The sequence below is a fragment of the Impatiens glandulifera genome, chromosome 5 (genome assembly GCF_907164915.1).
Source record: "Impatiens glandulifera chromosome 5, dImpGla2.1, whole genome shotgun sequence".
Classification (NCBI taxonomy): Eukaryota; Viridiplantae; Streptophyta; class Magnoliopsida; order Ericales; family Balsaminaceae; genus Impatiens; species Impatiens glandulifera.
The window spans coordinates 4,367,072-4,390,757 of record NC_061866.1 but is presented as its reverse complement, the minus strand read 5'-3'; the positions used below and the strand labels follow the sequence as shown (position 1 = coordinate 4,390,757).

The following is a 23,686-nucleotide window of genomic DNA, read 5'->3' as shown; positions in this document are numbered from 1 at the left end:
ACCGGATATATTATTTGCAGTAAATTTACTAGCGAGATATAGTTCTTCACTGACAAAGTGACATTAGAATAGAGTTAAACATATTTTCGGTACTTTCAAGGAACTATGGACATGGGATTATATTATCCATATGTATGTGAAGCTGAATTGATTGGGTACGCATATGCAGGATATTTATCTATTCCTCATAATGGTATGTCTCAAACGGATTACGTATTTACATATGGTGCTATAGCTATATCATGGAGATCTATGAAACAAACAATTATCGCTACATCTACAAATCATTCAGAGATCATAGTTATTCATGAAGCAAGTCGAGAATGTATGTGGTTGAGATCAATTATGCATCACATTAAAAAATTATGTGGTTTATCAGTAAATAAGAATTCTCCAACAATTTTATACGAGGATAATGTTGCTTGTATTGCACAATTTAAGGAAAGATATATTAAGGGCGATAGAACGAAACACATATCACCAAAAAAAATCACCCATGATCTCCAGAAGAGAGGTGATATTGATGTTCATCAAATTCGTTCATCAGATAATCTAGCAGATCTAGTTACAAAGGCATTGCCTACTACGACCTTTGAAAAGCTAGTGTATAAAATTGATATGCGGAAATTCAAGAGTATAAAGTGATGTTACAAAGAGAGGAGTATAATCTCAATAAGCATTCGTACTGCAAAGAGGAGGAGTATTATAAATATAATAATAAATGGATGTCATTATGTATGACCTTTGGTCTTTTATATTTCATCATAATTAAATAACTTTAATTTCGTATTCTACATTTATTACTCTTTTGTTAATAAGAATTTTTCTCACACTATAATTTTTTTTTTTATTTTTCGTTTATAATGGTAGAATTGTTATTTCATTTTTATTTAAAATATTTTTAAAAAATAAATTTATTAATGAACAATTGTTGACAATTGAACTCACTCAGTATTTGAACTTTTACTCCTTATTTTAATATAACATTTTCATCCCATTATTTTATTTAGAGATGATTTTAATTTTACATATAATATCATTCAACAAAAGAATTGAAATTAAAAAAAAAAATACAAGTTAACATATTGGAATTGGAGCACCGTTCCACTCCTTCAAACATTCCAGCAAGGGGTCAATGATCTCTCCCCTGGACATGGCCGAGAACACCTTATCGAATTCCTCTCCAGGCGACCGCACTTTCTCTCCTGTCAACAATTCAGTCCCCACTTCTTCCCTCACGAACTTGTACAACGGATAAGACCTGCACTCTTTGATCCTGTTTGGAATTGTCGCCTTCCCTTCATCGAACGCGGCTCTGGCACTCTCCACTTCCTTCGGCAAAAGGGCCTCCAGTTCTTCTTCGAAAGCTGCGATCTTCTGAAAGATTGAGCTGTTCAGATTCTTCTCTACTTCCCCATTCTTAAGGGCCTTCTCAACCAGAACTCCCCTAAGTTTCTGCATCAATGGGTACATCGAGCTGCAAGGATCGTCGATGTAAGCAAACACATACTCGCGGTCTACAACTCTCAGTAGATCTTTCTCGCAAAACCTCGATGGGTGAAGCTCACAGTTCGTTCCCGTGGTCAGGACGCGTTTGGCAACCTGTCCAACCGTGTTCTTGACTACGCTCTTCATGTTTTCTTCCAGGTGCCTCAAGTCAATAGCCTGGCAAAGTGCCACCAAGAAAGTGGTGGACATGAGCTTCAAGATATCAATGGCCTCAGCAGTTTTTCGCGACGAAATCAGACCGAGAGAATTGACATCTTGATTGTGTTGTTCTGCGCTCTGAACGTGATTTGTCACCGGATTTCCCAAAAACTGGAGCTCCGAGCAGTATGATGCCATGGCGATCTCGGCCCCCTTGAAACCGTAATCCAAACTAGGATTTCGCCCGCCAGTGAGATTAGAAGGCAGCCCGTTGTTGTAAAAGTCATTCACAAGCTCAGAGAATTGTGCAAACATCAGCTTTCCAATTGCTGCAATAGCCAACCTGGTATTATCCATCGATACACCAATCGGGGTGCCCTGGAAGTTTCCACCGTGCAAGGCCATGTTCCTGGAGACGTCGATCAATGGGTTGTCGTTCACCGAGTTGATCTCCCTCTCGATAGACTTGGTAGAGGACCGGATGACCTCGATCTGAGGGCCGAGCCATTGTGGGGATGTCCTAAGAGCATACCTGTCCTGTTTTGGCTTTTGTAAAGGATCCGTATCATGTAACTTCTCGGCAGCCTTAACATACGAGCTCCCTTTCAAAATATGCTCCATGATAGCCGCGGCCTCGATCTGGCCAGGGTGGTGTTTCAATTTATGCGTCAAGTGATCTGTAAACTCTGGCTTTCCTTGCATCACTTCAGCGAAAATTGCTGATAGAACTTCAGCCAAAAGGGCTAATATGTTAGCATCAAACAGCACAATTGAAGCCAATCCAGAGCCAACTGCCGTTCCATTGACCAAAGCAAGGCCTTCCTTGGGTTGAAGCTCAAAAAAGCCACCCTCGACCCCGGCCATGCGAAAAGCCTGCTCGGGGTTCAGGGGCTCCCCATTGGGCCCAACTGCCTTAGAATTTGGTCGACCCGTGAGGAGCCCGGCGATGTAGGAGAGGGGGACGAGATCTCCGGAGGCGGTGATCGTGCCTCGAAGTGGGAGGCATGGGGTAATGTTGATGTTTAAGAACTTAGTGATGGCTTCGAGAATTTCAAACCTGATACCGGAATATCCTTGGAGGAGAGTGTTGATCCTAACCAGCATGGCTGCCCTTGTCGTGGATTGGGGAAGTGTATGGCACGTCTCTGTTCCATTTCCAAAGATTCCAGCATTCAGAAACCTGATAAGTTCTTTTTGAAGAGCGCCGCCTTGTTTGGTTCGTCGATGGGAGGTGGCGCCAAAGCCCGTGGTTACACCGTAGCTGTCGGTCCCTTTATTCATGCTATCCATAACCCAGTCGCTGCTAGCCTTTACACCAGCCCTGGCGGACTCTGCTAGCTCCACTTGAACAGTATTAATACTACCAGCAGCAGTTGCAACTGCCGCCACCTGAGAAATGGTGAGGGTTTCTCCCCCGAGTTTAACCGCATGGTTCCTGAATTCGGCCACCATTTTCTTAACTTCATCCCAATGGCTACCCTTGAGCGCCTCCGCGGCAACCCCCCAGTTCAAAGGATCATTCAGACAGAATCCCTCGTTTTGGTGATTATTAATATTGCTACCCATTTGATGTTTCTTGGTGTAATGAAAGCCTAGGGTCTCGTGGGTATCTTATGAAAGATGATTGTGTAATGAAAGGAAGTTAAATTAGAGTGGAAATTGAAGTTGAATTTCCTGAGAAAATTTGTGGCAAAAGGATTGGCTTATATAGATGATTGGTGGTAGTAGGTGTGTGTGTTAGTTGAAAAGAAAGATGGGCCGTTGATGAAGTGAAATGGAGGGCTGTGATATGACAGCATGTTATTGTTGACTGGTTTTTTTTAGGGCTTGAAGTTGTTGAAGGAAGGAAGTAGTGTGGTGCGATTGTTTAAATAAAATTGTTTACTTGGCATTATGTAATAATTTGATTATAAATACCTTATCAACAACATTTGTTGAAAATTATATTAATTAACTAAATTATTCTTTAGTTTCTTAAATAAATAAATAAAAAGATTGATAATATATTTTTCAGAATTTTTATAGATTTAAAAAAAAATTGTTATTTTGAATTTTGGTTAGATGAATTATCAAAATATCATTCTATATTTAAAATTTGAATTTAATCTATTGTTTTTTTAAATTAAAATTATGTTTGTTTGAGTTACCGTTTATTTAAATAATATTGATTCGTGGTAATTTTAAAAAGTTTTAGTTTTGGAGTAAAAATAATTAAAGAATGTATTAATATACGATGATAAGATAACTTTTTTATTATTATATAAATAATATATTGATGTTATCAATAAAAGAGTAGATAAAATAATATTTTGATTATAATTGAAATAAAAAATACCTATAAAGTCTATAATGTTTTGTATTATTATTTCCTTAACATCTCTTTTCCATATTAATTTGATATAATTTGTTTTAATAATTCAGAAAAATACCTATAAAGTCTATAATGTTTTGTATTATTAATATTTTTTTAGTTTTTTTTTGTATTATCACAAGTTATATGGCTTGTCCCTTTGTTTTAAGTTTAAAGAAAACATTTGTTCACAATTTTCATGTTTAATGCACACTTCTAAATGATCAATTTTTTAAAATTTTTTATATATAATCATTGTTGTTTTTAGTGGGTAAGCTCCTATCCTACTTAAAAATTAATCCACCTTATAATTGGATCCCACCCAAAATTGAATACATTTGACCTTTTCCCTTAAAACTCTTGTTTTTTTAATTTGATGTTAATAATGTTTTGCAATTAATGTAGATGGAGAAATATCGACTATAGCCACCCAACTCAAATGTGTTGTTATATATTATCAACATGAATTTTTAAATGATAAATTGACTGAGTTTTCATTTTGCATATAACTTAATTTTTTTTAGTCTTAAATTAAAGAAGTAATCATAGTAATGAGTAGATGTCCACTTTGTTTGAAAGTCACGTAGACATAGACCACTACACATATTTTATTTCATTGCAAAATTTTAGAGTTTGTTATGGATAAAAGTTGGAATTGAACTAATGATTTAATTTCGATGGTTATAAATTATATATTCACATGCAACAAAATTTAGACTTAACCAAAATAATGGTTATTTTTTTCTTTAATCTATGGATAAAAATTATGAAAATAATTATCAATAAAGTTTAATAACTAATTTAATATTTATAGAGTTGACATCAATTAATTAATGAAGCATTAGTTAGTTTAAAAATGATATTGTGGAAATAATTGAGAAAATCAGAGTTACATTTTATTTTTATTTTTAGTTATTAAGAATTAACACGAATTCACAGTCATCACACTTACCCCTGTATAAAATATAATTAAAACGTTGAATTCATCACCTTTATACTGTACCTTTTATACTGTACCTATCTGATTTGACAAGAAAAAAAAAATATTTTTCTCTCTCATATATTTTTTTAAGGATATATTTTTTTTCTTTCTTGCCAATTAGGTAGGTGTTATATATAAAAGTATTATATATATCAGTTTTCATAAATAAATTAAATTTATCTTATATTCTTAGTGTAAATTATACCCTATAAAAATGAATAGTAATTTTTAGTATTCTCATGCTTCTTGTAGGTTTAAGGTAGTTTATAATATTTTATTTATTTTTTTATTATTTGTAGTCCTTATTTCTCAAAAAAAAAAATATATAGTTGATGTTATTGAGATAATAATTAGTCTTGTCCCAGTTGATATTGTTATTATTCAGCTGTACTCACAACTTTGAAGACCTGTTTTTATCATTTTATTTTGATATACATATAGGTATAGTAAATGTAAATAGTCTTATGGGGATCTACATATTCAGATATTATAATTCCGTTTGGAAAGTTAGTGAATGAATATGAATTTTTCTATATTTATAGAATTAGATAAATAGATAGTTAATTAAATTGAAAAAATAAAAATTATGAGTTAGATTAACTTCTTATAAATTTATATGATTTGAGGGTGATTTAATATATATTTGTAAAGGTTAAAGAATTATCCACTGTATACTTATTGAACAATTTGTAATTGTTAATTTTTCATTGAAATAAAATCTCTCTTTCATTCCTCTGATTCTTACTTCTTAGAGTTCTTTCTTAAGACGATTTATAGATGTATTTATATTTGTATTATTTAAAAAATAATAATGTAATTATATTATTAGTTTATATTTTGCTAAGATTCCAAAGTTATGATGAAAAAAATCAATGAAATGATTAAAAAAATTTGAGTAGGTATAAACTAAAAATAAAGAGTAAATTTAAAAGAAATTTGCTCTATGTTTCAATAAATAATTAAAATAACTATTATTTTTTTTTATTTTCTTTTTTTTTTCCGAATCTAACACGACAATTTTTATACTCAAAATTAATTACACTCATTCTAATCTAAAGTGTATTTTCATTTTTATTTTTATTTTGTTAAGAATCGAATTTAAATTTATTATCTATTAAATAATATTTTGTAAATTTGAGTTATTATATTCAGTTATATCAGTGTTAATAGAATTGGCTAGCAATTGCTTAGAACAACTAACAACCAACAAATTGTTTTTTTAATTGTGAAAATAATAGTCATATAATTGGTGGGCTCCTTTTTATTATAAGAAATAGATTATTGGATAAGCTTATTGACCATTTTTCAATGAATCATCAGACTCATTCTTACCCACTTTCTTAGAAAATGCATCGGCTCTCTATCTCATAATGCAACTAAACTTGAATGATTATTTTAACACACTTTGTTGTTGAGTTTACACCCAAATATATAAATTTATTATTAAATGATATTTTAAAATAATATATTAGTAAATTTCTATATCTCCACTTTTATTGAATTTAACCGATTAGATTAGAGAATTTTTATTATTTTACAACACAAACTTATTATCTCTCCAATTTAACTTAAAATATACTAATTAGTAAAACAAAGATTTTTTTTCGGTTTAATTTGTTTACTTACAAACTTCTGAAATGAACTGCTGGTGGACATATTATATTAAGGTTATATATTAAATAGACCTGTAACAAAATAATGACATCACTGATATTAATTATGTTAACGTGAATTATTCTAATCAAATTATCAAATTTGAAAAAAATGAAGAACTCTATAATCTATTTGTAGAGAGAAAGGGGAAATAATTTGCTAGTGTATTCAATTGAAGAAAATAAAATTTGGTGTATTTACAATTTGGGGATTGGGGAGATATATTGAATCTTACTTGAAAAATTATGAAAAAAAAATATTTTATTTTATTTTATTTTGAACAAAAATAATAATAGAAAAAAAAACAGTCACCACAAAACAACCATTTCAATCTCAATACTGTACAATAATACTTAAATATGTTAAAATAAAATCTAAACATTATATAAAGCAATTGAAATAAGTTTTAATCTTTATAAGATGAGATGAATTAAACTAAATTAATATAAAATGCCATTAAATTTGTATGAATAAACTTAATTACTTATCTTAATGGTTAAACTATTCAATTTTTTTTTGTTACTTGTATCTACTCAAAATTTTTACATAGACTTGTTTAGTAAAAAAAATGATTGGGAAGAAAATAAATTTTAAATGTATTTTGAAGGTATTCATTTATAATTAAATATTTTTTTTAGAAAGATTAAAATATTTTATTTAATAAATTGAATGATATAATTGATAAGAGTAAAAATACACTAATATTTAATTATATATAAATTTAAAAAAAATAATTATTTTTGAGTTGCTTAATAATTGAATAAAAATAAATTATAATTATAACATAAGCAACTTAAAAATGGTGAATTCAAGGGAATAACAAAATTATCCTTAGTACCGTCGCGTGCATATTATGTGTCGTTAATATTAAATAAAACATTTCTCCACTTTTTATAATTGCAACACTTAAAAATAATTATTTATTTGTTTTTTAATAAACCCTAACAATGGGCGAAATACTAATCTAGACACAATGTGGCTTGAAGAAGCTGTAATGAATTTACTGATACAAGATTTTGATATAGAATTTTATGTCACAGGTAGAAACTCGATCATTCGAATATCTCCTTGACCCGTGCGACACTAAACTAGATTGCTTCAATACTAGCTAGTTAGCCTATTAGAAAATGTAAAAAGAATGAACACTTTAAAACTTGTTTATATACAAGTGGATGGATCTTTCTAATTACTCTTTTTCCTAGGGTTTTTTTAGAGAATTCTATATCTACTTAGAACTATGAACTTTTAGAGAATTTTAGAGAGTTCTATTGTCTAACCTAGTTTTAGTAACTCCCATGTAATTCTAAAGAGTTCTATCACCTACCTAGAAATAGGAACTTCTAGAGAGTTCTAGAGAGTTCCATAAAAGAGAAAAACCTAGCAAAATCTAGAACATTCTAGGGTATGTGCATTAAGACTTGACATCTTTGGGGATTTTTGATCACCTAATTGGGGTCGTGACATTTTCCCCAACCCAAGTCATTGTCGTCTTTGGCTTGACCTTGTACTGGTATTCTTCAACCTTCTCCCAAAACTGCCATAAGTGATCTTCACTTCCCCTACTATTCTCGGTATTGGGTAGACTTATGGCAACCAACTCCAACCGATAGGAGACATTTCTCACACGTCTCTCGATTTTAAACAGTCCCTCGTATCTGTGCACAAGCCCCTTGAGAACATATTGTAGAGACTTAAATTGTTGCGAGAGTAATTTCCCCATTACTCGTCCCTCTCCTTAAACTCAACTGAACGTCTCTTCAGATTTGCCCATATCTTCATCTTTTTGGTGGCTTTATTCAAAGATGCCGGAGCAAGATCAACTTTCTCTTATAAGAATTTAGCAAAAGTGAAGGCGGACGGACTATGACCGACGTAACTTGTGGCCAAACTTTGTGAAGTTGATGGTTGTTTGGTATTTTTGGCCTTGAGACCCTCGAAGGCCTCCACGCACGCTATCTGGACTTCCTCATATACTTCCCCTTTTCCTTGGAATTGTCCCCATCATCTGACATAGCAAAAATGACAAATGCATCTTTACCATGTTTGCGACCTCGACTGAATTGGATTACCAAGAACATACTCATTCCCTCAGATTCTCTTATTGTTGGTATCACGCTAGTCTTTTCGTGATCCAAAATGATTAGCGAATCAGAATAAGTAATTATGCAAGTGTGTACCTGATCGAACCATCGTAGTCCCAACACTACATCGTAGTCATTCATAGGGGCTAACGTAAACGAGACTATTCTCTTCCTATCTTCGATCTGGGTTTGCACTTCCTTAGCCTCCCTGGCCACCGACTTGGTTGTTGTATTCACGGACTTGATTGTCCCTCTCGTTAGGTTAATGCGAATACCTAACGCCTTATCACTCCTTCACGCATGAAGTTGTTAGTAACTGTAGTATCGACTAGTGCTTTGATGCGCCTTCCCCCAATCAAGGCTTCCACAAACATCGAGCCCTCTTTGTTCCCTTAATCGGTTCCAAAACACTAGTCTTCACAACATTGAGTAATTTTAGGGATCCCATTTGAGCCCCTTCCTCTTCTTTGAAAGACTCAATTCCTGTAATTGTTGCAACCTTTTTCTCCATAAATAGGAACATAAACATTATATGATTAATAGAACCACAAAGTTTACCCGATTCGTTAGTTTGCCTCCCTGAGTTGTTGTGTGGATGCCACTTTTTTGGTGGGCGGTCTCCCCACCTTTCTCCTTATTGTCTCTGATAAATTTCAGCCTATCTACGGACACATTGAGCTCGATTAGCCTCTCCGCAACCGCAGTTGCATCGGAGACATTCTACACATTGGTCATTTGCAGCTCTAATTGTGCTCATGTCTTTAGGTCATTAACAAATGTGAATAGGGCCTCCTATTCTGTGAGACTAAGCAACTCGAGCATCAATTCTAGGAACTCCTTGACATACTCTTTGATGGTCCTATTGTGCGCAAGTTGACTTAGTCGTTTCCTAGCCTCAAAATCGGCATTCTTTGGGAAGAATTGGCGCTTGAACTCGGTCTTGAAGTCTTCCCACGTTTCCATCATCAACGTGTCTCGTTCAATGTCTGCTTCACGCCTCCTCCACCACAGTAGTGCCATCTCTTTCAGGAAGGAATGAGTTGTTTCCAGCTTGGTATGATCATTAAGTATGTTTGATGCCTGAAAATATCGTTTCATTATCCAAAGGAAGTCCTCAACTTTTCTTGCATTCTTCGAGCCCTTGAACGGAGTTGGCTTGGGAACATATATCTGATGAAGTGTCGCACCTCAAAGTTCCCCTCCATTCCACCCAATCCGACCTTCCATCGATTCGAGCCTCCCCATGATCTCCCTTCGGAGAGCGTCGATCATCGCATGGACTTCTCATCAGATTGTCTTGAGCACTACAATTCGGATATCATTAATCTCCCCTCGAATCGATCCAAGCACTTCGTCCCGAATGCTACGACTCGAATTGTTAATGATCTCCGTGACCTCATTCTCCAACTTTTCACATGCCTCATTTAACATTGTCATCCTATCAGCCACCACACTAAACACCTCGAGAGTCTCCTGGTGCTCGGACATGCCTTCCTCAAGCAGGGTCATCCGCGCTTCCATGTCGGCACCTCTTTACGGACTTGCCCCTCTTGGGCCCCTTGTCTTCCTGTTTGTCGGTCAGAACTTTCGTGACGTTGAAACCTGAATCTATCTCTTCTTAACACGATCTTATCTTGTATGCGAAAGCACAAACGCATTTTTGATAACACTTGTCACAGGCATAAACTTGGTCACTCGAATATCTCCTCGACCCATGCGGCACTAAACTAGATTGTCTCAATACTAGCTAGTTAGCCTATTAGAGGATTCAAGAAGAATGAACACTTTGAGAGAGAAAGAGCTCGGAGAATATTAAGTTGTATTACTTTGGTTGGTTGTGTGCTTGGTTTATGGCCAAGACTTGTTTATATACAAGTGGATGGATCTTTCTAGATCCTCCTTATCCTATGGCTTTTTAGAGAATTCTATCTACCTAGAACTAGGAACTTCTAGAGAATAATAGAGAGTTCTATCATCTAATCTAGTTTTAGAAACTCCTAGAGAATTCTAAAGAGTTCTATCACCTACTTAGAAATAGGAACTCCTAGAAAATTATAGAAAATTTCACAAAAAGGAAAAGCCTAGCAAAATTTAGAACATTGTAGGGTATGTGCATTAAGGCTTGACATCTTTGGAGGTTTTGATCACCCAATTGAATGGTCCATGACATTTAGCTCTTTTTTCAATCATTCGAAACTAAAACTACAAGCAAACATCATAATCCAATTCATGTATGTATTAGAAAGAGCAAATTTCCATTGTTTAGGAGGAAGGGAAGCAAACAAATTTTGTTTTGTTTTGTCTAATTACATTAATCATTCTAATAATTTGCATTTCTCTCTTCAATAGTTTCATTCCAATTAGAACCAAAAAGAGCAGAGAAGATCCAGATATGTCTCTCTTTAATAGCTTCATTCCTCTTAGTTTGGTGACAGATTACTTGCAGGAAACATTGCAAAGAATTTTAGAGCTTTGTTATATGTTTATATGCAGGATTTTCATTGCAACCTCTCATGGATAATTTGCAATATTTGTCCTATGATGTTTCAGAACAAAATGCATATACTCAAGTGTTCATCTTGAATTCTATGGAACAAATATATGAAATACTAGAGCAATATGCAGTCAAATATACTCTGACTGATATGAATGTAGAAGATGCATAATAAGTTTAATGTTTTGCATATGTAGAACACATTAAAATCATAAAAAAAATATATCAAAGAGCTTGAAGCCTTAGTGTACACTTGGACCTCTTGCTGTCAGTCTTGTTAAAAAAGCTAATTCTCTGATAATAGTTGCTTCACTTTGGTATATGTGCTATCAAATTGCACATAACAGACTTGTAAAGTTTTGCACTCTGATTTGGAAATTGGAGTGACTGTTCTTTTCTTTTTAAATTGCAGAATTGGGAAAACACCTTTGATGAATCAATATCCCTTCTATCTCGTTCATGTGTAGAGTCTCTATCTTGGACCTGGTGTTATATGCCTTGAATAGAAAAACTATAGATATGTGAATATGAAGTTCAACCATCATTATAAAGTAAGAATTAGAGCTGACTTATTGAAAATGGAGAGGTGCATTCGAGGACATGCTGTTTACTCTGCAGATTAAACAATCCTAGATTCTAGTTTTACAGTAATTCAGTGAAGATTAATTCTGTTCAACAAATATTTCTTGATTCCTCTCATTTTCTACCCTTTGGTAGAAACATCTTTGTTAGTATCAAATTTTTTTATTCATGTTCTTAGTTGTTTGTTTGGTCCTTAGATACCCGAACGGAACAGCAGGCCGGGAAAGATTTCAAAGACTTGGTTTTGCATTCTTGTTTATGAAGTCATTTGACAATTGAAACAGTTGGAGAGAAGAGTTTCTTATACAGGTATTTCTTTTACTATTCATTTATTTAATGTTGCTCTGTATTGGAAGTATGCATCTGATTCTGAATCTTGCTTTTCATGAGTAACACATGATTTTGGTTCTTTAAAATAAAATATATAACAATTGGCTTATTCAAGTAAGTCTCAACTAAGAACACAATTTAAAGTGGAGACAATGACTCCAACAATAGTGTAGTAGAAACACTATTAAAATAAGCACTAGAAACAAAGATGATCATAATAATAAAAATAATAAATTATTTAAAATATAGTCACTAAACGTGGAAATTATAAACATATGTTGTGGATAAGGTATTAGCATATCACTACACAAATATCTAACCTCACCAACCGCACCAAGCTAGTTCCTACTTCCTTCCTTCCTCCCTCCCAGTTCTAACTTTTAAACAACTTCAAACCAGTCAACCATGACATGCTGCAGCTTATCACAGCCCTTCATCTCAATTCATCAATGGCCCACCGCCCACCTTCCACCTTCTGCTTCTCTACTCTCACTCTCACCTAGCGCCAGTAATCTATATAAGGCAATTCCATTGCAACCATTTATCTCAGGAAATTGAAGTTTAATTTCCATTCTATATCTACCTCTCTCTCTCTCTCTCTCTCTCTCTCTAAATATATATACATATCTATCTATCTATCTCTTCATATTTCATAATTGTGCTAGCTGCACCAAGTAAGATACCCACAAAACCCTCCTTTCACTACACCAAGAAACATCAAATGGGTAGCATTAATAATGGGGAGATCAGTCACCAAAACGAGGGATTCTGTCTAAATGATCCGTTGAACTGGGGGGTTGCCGCGGAGGCGCTCAAGGGTAGCCATTGGGATGAAGTTAAGAAAATGGTGGCCGAATTCAGGAACCCTGCGGTTAAACTCGGGGGAGAAACCCTCACCATTTCTCAGGTGGCGGCAGTTGCAACTGCTGCTGGTACTAATACTGTTCAAGTGGAGCTAGCAGAGTCCGCCAGGGCTGGTGTAAAGGCTAGCAGCGATTGGGTTATGGATAGCATGAATAAAGGGACCGACAGCTACGGTGTAACCACGGGCTTTGGCGCCACCTCCCATCGACGAACCAAACAAGGCGGCGCTCTTCAAAAAGAACTTATCAGGTTTCTGAATGCTGGAATCTTTGGAAATGGAACAGAGACGTGCCATACACTTCCCCAATCCACGACAAGGGCAGCCATGCTGGTTAGGATCAACACTCTCCTCCAAGGATATTCCGGTATCAGGTTTGAAATTCTCGAAGCCATCACTAAGTTCTTAAACATCAACATTACCCCATGCCTCCCACTTCGAGGCACGATCACCGCCTCCGGAGATCTCGTCCCCCTCTCCTACATCGCCGGGCTCCTCACGGGTCGACCAAATTCTAAGGCAGTTGGGCCCAATGGGGAGCCCCTGAACCCCGAGCAGGCTTTTCGCATGGCCGGGGTCGAGGGTGGCTTTTTTGAGCTTCAACCCAAGGAAGGCCTTGCTTTGGTCAATGGAACGGCAGTTGGCTCTGGATTGGCTTCAATTGTGCTGTTTGATGCTAACATATTAGCCCTTTTGGCTGAAGTTCTATCAGCAATTTTCGCTGAAGTGATGCAAGGAAAGCCAGAGTTTACAGATCACTTGACGCATAAATTGAAACACCACCCTGGCCAGATCGAGGCCGCGGCTATCATGGAGCATATTTTGAAAGGGAGCTCGTATGTTAAGGCTGCCGAGAAGTTACATGATACGGATCCTTTACAAAAGCCAAAACAGGACAGGTATGCTCTTAGGACATCTCCACAATGGCTAGGCCCTCAGATCGAGGTCATCCGGTCCTCTACCAAGTCTATCGAGAGGGAGATCAACTCGGTGAACGACAACCCGTTGATCGACGTCTCCAGGAACATGGCCTTGCACGGTGGAAACTTCCAGGGCACCCCGATTGGTGTATCGATGGATAATACCAGGTTGGCTATTGCAGCAATTGGAAAGTTGATGTTTGCACAATTCTCTGAGCTTGTGAATGACTTTTACAACAACGGGCTGCCTTCTAATCTCACTGGCGGGCGAAATCCTAGCTTGGATTACGGTTTCAAGGGGGCCGAGATCGCCATGGCATCATACTGCTCGGAGCTCCAGTTTTTGGGAAACCCGGTGACAAACCACGTCCAGAGCGCAGAACAACACAATCAAGATGTCAATTCTCTCGGTCTGATTTCGTCGCGAAAAACAGCTGAGGCCATTGATATCTTGAAGCTCATGTCCACCACTTTCTTGGTGGCACTTTGCCAGGCTATTGACTTGAGGCACCTGGAAGAAAACATGAAGAGCGTAGTCAAGAACACGGTTGGACAGGTTGCGAAACGTGTCCTGACCATGGGAACGAACTGTGAGCTTCACCCATCGAGGTTTTGCGAGAAAGATCTATTGAGAGTTGTCGACCGCGAATACGTGTTTGCTTACATCGACGATCCTTGCAGCTCGATGTACCCATTGATGCAGAAACTTAGGGGAGTTCTGGTTGAGCACGCCCTTAAGAATGGGGAAGCAGAGAAGAATCTGAACAGCTCAATCTTTCAGAAGATCGCAGCTTTCGAAGAAGAACTGGAGGCCCTTTTGCCGAAGGAAGTGGAGAGTGCCAGAGCCGCGTTCGATGAAGGGAAGGCAACAATTCCAAACAGGATCAAAGAGTGCAGGTCTTATCCGTTGTACAAGTTCGTGAGGGAAGAAGTGGGGACTGAATTGTTGACAGGAGAGAAAGTGCGGTCGCCTGGAGAGGAATTCGATAAGGTGTTCTCGGCCATGTCCAGGGGAGAGATCATTGACCCCTTGCTTGAATGTTTGAAGGAGTGGAACGGTGCTCCAATTCCAATATGTTAAGGACTGAAACACTTGGAAATTATGTTGTATTCTTTTTCATCCCAATTCCTTTATTGGAAGATGTTACTATTATAATTCCTAATGAACCTTTCTTTGTGTTTTTTGTTGAAACTTGCATCCCTATAGATCTTGATGGTTCTTTCTAGCTATAGAACATATTGTTCTACTGTTACCAGTTTGTACCACATCTAGGACAAATATACAAAATTGCAAAATTTCTTTTATGACAGTTTTCAGTAGTTGGGATTGCATTGATTCATACAAGCTTTTCATAAAATTAGTTTTCACTTGGAGTCTAGTCCCCCAACAATTTCCAATCTATATAACTCTATCATATCTCATGGACTGATTTAGATAGAGTTGCAAGTTTCTCAAGTAATTATCTGATGTTTCAAGAGTGCCATTCTTCACCGAAAATTGGAACAAGTTTTTGTAGAGCAATTAAGGGGTTATGAGAAAAAAGGGATGAAAATAATGTATAAACTTGAAAAAGCTTCGTATGGTCTTAAGAGATGGTACAACGAGATTGACTCATATTTCATCCAACAGGTTTGGGAAGATGTTCATAAACAGCTTAATTTGTTTGTTGAGTCAGAAACTAGGGATAAATTTCTCATTGTAAGCCTGTGATGATTTGGTAATAACAAACCATGATGAAAGATTGATCCATGCATTCAAATATATACATGCTAGGTATCATTTTGTTAAGGTACAAAAATTTAAAGCTAAAATCTTTTAAAGAAAAAAACTTGTTAAATTTTATGGAAACATGGAACACTACGACTAATCAGAATAACTTTTATTTGTACACTCACCTGTCTCTTAACCGTGTTTATAATTCCTTTTGTTTCATCGTTACAAGAATAATTGAATTAATTTTTTTTAATTATTTAAATAAACTAAATGTATATGTGCATTTACACGAGTAAAAATATAAACAAAATATTATTTATTTATAAATAATTTAAATAAAATTAATATTATTTAAATTTAATTAATTTAAAATTAATTTTAATTTGTAAAAATTAAATTTAATCTAAAATTTAATGTTAATATATATATTATAATTTAATAAATATCTAAAATTCAAAAAAAAATTACGAGTTTTAAAAACACTTAAAGAAATATAGATTTCTTCTTAATAAGAATCAAGTCAACACATTTATCTTGTTAATTATTATAGATCGATTCAGATATTTTATTTAAAGTTGTGTTAACATTTTGCTCTTATTTAAAGTAATGTTAGACGTGTTTTGCACTATTACCGACCTCTTATCCATTATTGCGATCTTTTTTACCACCACTTCAACAAATCAACCACCAATCACACAATTTACATCTCATATCGTGATTTCACACACTTATTATCTCTCGTTAAATCAACCATCATTCTCAATCGACCTCTCATATCATGACCTCACATTTTTCACATGTCTCCTATCACACTCGACAAACTAACCACCAATCTCAATCGACCTATAGTATCGTGAGCCACACATTTTCACATTTCGGTCAATCAAAATTTCATTGATATTATTTTTAACCACCAATATCTTCTTTATTATCGGTCTCTTATCCCCACAAATCACACCTCTCATCTCATTATTTTTACTCTTATTGCGACATATTTTACCACGAATCGACCTCTTATCTTGTGACTCGCACTTTTTAATATTCCTCTTTATCCACTCAGAAAATCACCCATAAATCTCAATCAAACTTTAATCTCGTGACCTCACACACTTTTACAATTCGATTAATCAACATCTCATTCATATATTTTAACCACTAATATATCATTTATTACCATCATCTTTTATATTACTGCAACCTATTTCTTTATCCCCACTTTGGTAAATCAACCACCAAATCTCAATCGACATCTCATCTCATTACCTTACACACTTTTACACACCTTTTATCATCGTCAAACCAACACCAGTCCCTCAATCAAACTCTCATCTTGTGAATCATACTTTTTCATATGTTTTTTTATCCCCTTAGGCTGTGATATCAACATTTTGACCGCCTTCATCTTTGTCCAGTTTGCTCGATGAGTTCATGGGAGTTGAGGCAACTAAGCAGTTCTCCATACTAATTTTCTTCAGTAATTCCTTGGTGTACTTAGCTTGATTTATGAATATTCCATTTTTCAAGTTGCCTAACGTGAAGTCCAAGTAAGAACGTTAACTCACCCATCATGCTGATCTCAAAATTTTCATTCATCAACTTATAGAACTTTTCACATAATTTGGGGTTAGTTGACCCAAAGATGATGTCATCTACATAAATTTGTACAAGTAAAATATGTGAGTCTTTGACAAATTTAAAGAGTATTTTATCTACGGTGCCAATAACAAAATCATGCTCAAATAAGAATGTTGACAATGAGTCATACCAAGCTCTAGGAGCTTGCTTAAGTCTATATAATGTTTTATCTAATTTGAAAACATGATGAGACAAAGTATGATTTTGAAAGTCAGGAGGTTGTTCAACATAAACATCCTCATTGAGTATGCCGTTAAGAAAGACACTTTTAACGTTCATTTGATATGCTTTAAAAATTTTAAAAGCATCATATGCTAAGAAGATTATAATAGCTTCTAACCAAGCTACAGGAGTAAATGACTCCTCAAAGTCAATTTCTTCCTCTTATATGTATCCTTGAGCTACTAGCCTAGCTTTATTTCTAATAACTAGTCCGTCTTCATTTAGTTTGTTTCTAAATACCCATCTAGTTCCAATAATGAATTGATTATCTAGTCTGGAAATTAGATGTCAAACTTTGTTTTCTTTCAAATTAGTTTAGTTCTTCTTGCATGGCATTGATCCAATCTGGATCAAACAATGCTTCATCTTATGTTCGATTTGATAGATGAAAATAGAGTTTGTATACTCATCAATCAATTGGTTTCTGGTCCTAAGAGGTGTAGAGGTATTTTCTATGATTAATTATGGTGGATATTTTTTATTCCATCTGAAGTTTGGTCCTAGAAGGTCAGCTGTCTGATCAGCTGTTCCAGCAACATCCAGACTGTCAGCTTACTGCTGACTTTCAGTCTGGTTGACTGGTTGAACATCAACCGGAACATCAACCGTATCAGCTGGATGATCAGATTGATTGTTTTTGTTGATTTGAACTTCATCGTCACTATCAGATTGGAGATTAGTTGCTTCCAATTTGTTAGATAATTCATTAATTTCATTAGAATTATTTTCAATAGATTCATCAACTACAACATGGGTTGATTATTCAACAGATGTTGTTTATTGAAAACTTTATACACTTTGTTGACTGAAGAATAACTTAGCATGATGCGAATATCTACTTTGGCATCATACCAAATTTCATAAGGTATTTTATTAAACCGTTTATTAATCATCGACCAATTTTGAGTATAGCATGTTGTATTGATAGCCTTCTGCCTAAAGTTTTTGAGACACACCAGAATCAGTTAGCATTACTAATTTTAAAATTATTTATTATTTAATAAAGTTATTTTCATATTTTAATATGGTAATGGGGGTACACGTTGCTGTTTGGGATCGGGTACCCAACGAATCAGTAATGATTATAGAAATAGAGATACCCGTTGGATCGGAGTCGGGTAGTAAAATAAAAAATTGTGTTCATGGACGAATACTTCACTACTCGACGGGTAATGTACATGTTAACATCCCTAGTTTGGAATGGGTTTTGGGTTTTGATCTTCAATCCACGTCAAACTCGAGGTAGGTTGTGTTGAGTTGAGTCATGTACAAGTCAAATGGACTTGGTTTGTGGTAGGCTTGGATGATTCTAATTTACTCGACGATTGTTAGTGGACTGAGGCTTGGTTTAGGGTAGGCTTGGAAAATTCGAGTTTACTCAGATCGGTGTGAGTCGATTTGTCTGAGCTTGCGATTGAGTTAAACTTAGTTAAGACATTTTATTAAGAAGGTGAGATCAATTATCATGAAGAAAAAATTGTGAGAATATTAAAATATACAAAGACGTGCAAATCAAGTTTGTAGATGAAAAATAAATGTAAAATCTACCATAAGAGAAAAAAACTTCATTCTCCATCCTCGATATGTAGTGAGATGGTCTTTTTTTTAAATTTTTTTAATTTGCTTTAGAAAGTTATTACTCCAATTTATTATGATTACTGGATTGTTGTTTTATTTAATAATTCGCCCTAACCTTTTAATAAAACAATGCTCTTTACACTAAAAAAATTAAATTATAAAAAATAATACAAATGTATAATATACAATGTTTTAAAATACGCGTTCCGAACTAGCGGTTTAACCGGTCCGATCACGAAAAAGTTAGGGAATGGTCCGATTTTTAACTCCAATACGTTAATCTTACTAACCGAACGGTTCTACCGGAAAACAGAACCGGAAATTTTTGGTTTTAAAGGTCATGTGATTATACAGTATTCTTATATTTTCTTTCTTATTGTTATTTTGGGTCTATTCCTTCGTCTGGACCGCGAGCGAAGGTTTTGACATACTTTGAACTGAAAACGAATTGCATAGTTAAAAAGATAAAACCAAAACCATCAAATTTGGGAGGATAGGGAAAAAAACGGAGAAAGATGAAAGTTAATGAAGTTTTTTAGTTGTCAATGGCTATCATCTCTCAGCGTCCCACCCTTCCTCATTTACCCGCATATTATCATTAATATATAGTTTTAAATTTTTGATATTTTAAATTATAGATATTTAATGTGATATTAATTTAATGAAAAAAATTTTAATTTAATTAATTAATTTTTTATATGTCTAGTAATTATATATACCATCTACATATTAATATATCTAATTTTATTTATTTTTTCAAAATAATTAAAATCTGGTTCAACCAAAGTTTAACCGGTTGGATTCAAATCGGTTGAATCGAAGTTTGCGGTTTTTAAAACCTTGCTAATATATACAATAGGGGGAGGCAATAAAAATGCAACATACCTCACCTCGCATAAATAAAATGAAAAATATATTTTTGAAATTTTTTTCAAAGTTTTGAACCTTTGAATAGTTCACTGAATTTATAAAAAGAACTTAACTTAAATTTACAAATTAAATTTATTAATTTTATATTAAACTATTATAATTCTCTGCGTCATTTAAAAATAAAAAGAATTATATGCATATGGGCATTTCCGATACATGTATAATGCATGGTGGTAGGTGTAACGAAGGGTCTGTCTAATGCGGAAAAACACACCAAAATTTACAGCTTTGGCTAACCCTTGTCCGGCACAGGTCCTCCTCGCAAGAACCTGCTCAGCCACTCCCTACTTAAGATTTTCTCCCAAGTAAATAAACTTCCCAGCAAAGATATATTTCTCCAAAAACGAACAGAATATAAAGAAGATAGAAAACAGCAAAGAGGCAACACAATATTACGGTCGAAGCCAACCTTGGATCTTATTATTGATTCACACACAACCAATGAAAATACAAGGAACCCACGGGTAGGCACAATCCCTAGGCTCAAGAATATCTCTCTAGTTCTTAATTGATGACTTGATCGATTTCTTGATTGAATGCCTTAGGGTCGCCTCCTCTAGAGATATAAATAGGATAGAAAACGTGTACAACAAACTTTGTCTAAGTCTACGCTGAATAATTCATCTAAGACTTAGTTTACCAAAAATATAGGGACTTTGACCGGGCCTTCCCGAAATACTCGGTCTCGGCCAAGACTTCTTCCATCTTTGACTTAATAATGCGCCTTTCTTCGGTCGCCCAGTGGATCGGGACATTATCGGTCCCAAACTGGCCCAAGGCCCAATCCCTGGTCGAGGCCTGACCCATGCACAATGATCTGGCCCATGCTGAACGCTTCGGTCCTCGGTCTTCTCTTTCCCCTCAGTCGGATGCGTCGGCCAGGCTACCTTCTCTCGGTCCCTGCTTCAGCCAGGCTACCTTCTCTCGGTCCCTGCTTCCGCCCTGCACACTTTTCCGCACCTATGCCAAGGCCCCCACATGCGTGCCTTGGTATCTCCGGTCTGGTGCCCGAGCTCCACACTTGGCTCTTTTCTGGGCACCTCCTCTCGGTCCTGGCCAGCACTCAAGTTAGCCAGGCCGAGAGTCAGCAACTAGGGTTGTGACAAACCACCCCCACCCACCGGACTCAACGTCCGCGTTGAGGGGTTCTCCACCAGACCCTTACTCGTCAAGTAGGCCTGCACCTTATCCGCAAACTGCCACAGGTTAGTATTACGTACCCATGTAGCATCTTCCCGGCTCTCTCCGTGCCACTGGACTAAGAAGTCCGTGCGCCTGTTCTTGACACTATGACCGGTTGTCATGTGATCCAGAATCTGGGCCACTTTCTTTTCGGTCTCAAACTGCACCACGGGTGGGGCTCGCCTAGCCTGCACCCTGGTACCATCGGCCATATCCTCATGAAGCTTTTTCAGATAGCTCACGTGGAAAGTTGGGTGGATCTTCAACCGGTCTGGAAGAGACAACCGATAGGCCACCCGACCGACCCTTTTCAACACCTCAAAAGGCCCGTCATACTTAGGAATTAGTGCTCGCTGCCGACTCTTAGCACTAATCCGCTTCCAAATCTGTGGAGTCAGCTTCAACAAGACCTGTTCTCCGACCTGGAATTCCACTTCTCTTCTACCCGCATCAGCATACTTCTTCATACGCTTCTGAGCCTTCTCCATGCTCTCCCGAGCCAAGTCTAACATCTCTTGCTTAAGCTTGGCGAAGCGGTATGAAGCAGGACAATCACCCCCACCGTTCCTTGAAGCTACTGTGTGCGGGGTATTGGGCTGGACCCCCAATACTATCTCAAACGGACTCTGGCCCGTTGATGAAGACCGATGCAAGTTGTAACTGAACTGTGCAACGTCTAGCAAGCCGAGCCAATTCTCTTGGCTGCTTGTCACATAATGCCGCAAGTACTCCTCGAGCACTTGGTTGATTCTCTCCGTCTGGCCATCGGTCTGCGGGTGATTGGCCGTCGAGAATTTGAGTTCTGACCCCATCAAATTAAAAAGAGAAGTCCAGAACCTGCCTGTGAACCGTGCGTCTCGGTCGCTCACAATGTCCGCCGGCACTCCGAAATTTTTCACAACATTCCGGAATAATAAGTCAGCTGCGGTCTCGGCTGTACACACCTTGGGCACCGGTATGAAGACCGCATACTTGGAAAACCTGTCCACCACAACTAGGACCGAGGTCTTCCCCTCCACCTTGGGAAAACCGAGAATAAAATCTAAGGAAATCGACTGCCACGGTCGATCAGGTATGGGCAGGGGCTGCAGCAAGCCCGCTTGTCTCCTTTTCTCGGTCTTGTCTAGTTGACACACCAGACACGTCTTGACATAAAATTCCACGTCCTCTAGCATCTTGTTCCATAGGTAGGACCGTGAAAGAAGCGCCATCATCCTGCCTACTCCAGGATGACCGACCCATTGTGGATCATGGGTTTCTCTGAGTAGTTTCTGATGCAAGGGCCCGATTGGAACGACCGCGCGCCCTCCTTTGGCAAAAAGCAGACCGTCTTCAAGCCAATATTTCGTGCTTTCTCCCGCAAGCACCTGCTTCCTCCCGCAAGCACCTGCTTCACCGACGCTTGGTAAGCAGCATCATTCTTGGCAGCTTCTCGGATCTCATCCATGAACCCTGCCTCCACCAGTGTCAAGGCTGCCACATATTCCTCGGTTGTCTGGCGGCTCAATGCATCGGCCACTTCATTACTCTTCCCGGGCCGGTGCAGCCATTCGAAATCAAACTCGCTGAGAAATTCTTGCCACCTCGCTTGCTTAGGGGACAGCTTCTTCTGAGTCTTGAAATAAGTGTTAGCCACGTTGTCGGTGACCACCACAAACTTGGTGCCCAAAAGATAGTGGCGCCATGCCTCAAGGCAATGCACAACCGCCACCATCTCCTTCTCATGAGTTGAATATCGAGTCTCAACATCTTTGAACTTCCTGCTTTCGAATGCAACCGGATGCCTCTCCTACATCAGCACCCCGCCCAACGCTCGGTCGGATGCGTCGGTATGTACTTCAAAAGGCCTGTCAAAGTGTGGCAGTTGCAACACGGGCTCGGTCGCGACCGCGTGCTTCAAGGCTGAAAATGCTTCTTCACATCTGTTGGACCAGACCCACTCTCGATTCTTCTTTAGCAAATCTGTGAGGGGCCCGGTCATCTTGGAATAATTTTGAATGAACCTGCGATAATAGTTGGCAAGACCGAGGAAGGACCGCAGCTCGGTCGCTCGGCTCGGTCGTGGCCACTTCTCGATAGCAATAACCTTGGCTGGATCCATTCTGATTTCACCATGTCCGACAATATGCCCCAGAAAATTGATTTGCTCCAAACAGAACTCGCATTTTCCCTTGTTTATGTAGAGGTGGTGCTCTCGCAGCTTCTCAAACACCCACTCCAAGTGGCTATAGTGCTCCTCGGCCGAGGCACTATAGACCAAGATGTCATCAAGGTAGACAACCACGCTCCGGTCTAACCTTTCATACAAGACATCATTCATCAGGTTGCAGAACGTGGCAGGCGCATTGGTTAGGCCGAAAGGCATAACTAGGAACTCATATGACCCATAGCGAGTCACACACGTAGTCTTGGCCACATCTTCGGTCGCCACCCTAACCTGCTAGTACCCTGATCTCAAGTCTATCTTTGAATAGACCCGCGCCTGTGCTAGTTTATCAAATAAATCCAACAGGTTAGGGATCGG

General features: G+C 37.1%; 2 protein-coding genes across 2 annotated transcripts; one reads left to right on the top strand and one right to left on the bottom strand.

Moving 5' to 3' along the window:
* Window positions 1-1,063: 1,063 nt before the first annotated feature.
* Window positions 1,064-3,258, bottom strand: LOC124937656 (phenylalanine ammonia-lyase-like). Its single transcript, XM_047477955.1, has one exon. It carries the CDS (start codon window positions 3,211-3,213, stop codon window positions 1,078-1,080), a length of 2,136 nt encoding a protein of 711 aa, XP_047333911.1. The 5' UTR covers window positions 3,214-3,258; the 3' UTR covers window positions 1,064-1,077.
* Window positions 3,259-12,642: 9,384 nt separating this feature from the next.
* LOC124937770 (phenylalanine ammonia-lyase) lies at window positions 12,643-15,093 on the top strand. Its single transcript, XM_047478089.1, has one exon. The coding sequence runs from the start codon at window positions 12,841-12,843 to the stop codon at window positions 14,980-14,982; it is 2,142 nt and encodes a 713-aa protein (XP_047334045.1). The 5' UTR covers window positions 12,643-12,840; the 3' UTR covers window positions 14,983-15,093.
* Window positions 15,094-23,686: the final 8,593 nt, after the last annotated feature.

Excerpts from the sequence above, each read along its gene's own strand:
- LOC124937656 (XM_047477955.1), bottom strand. The coding sequence starts at position 3,213 with ATGGGTAGCAATATTAATAATCACCAAAACGAGGGATTCTGTCTGAAT.
- LOC124937770 (XM_047478089.1), top strand. The coding sequence starts at position 12,841 with ATGGGTAGCATTAATAATGGGGAGATCAGTCACCAAAACGAGGGATTC.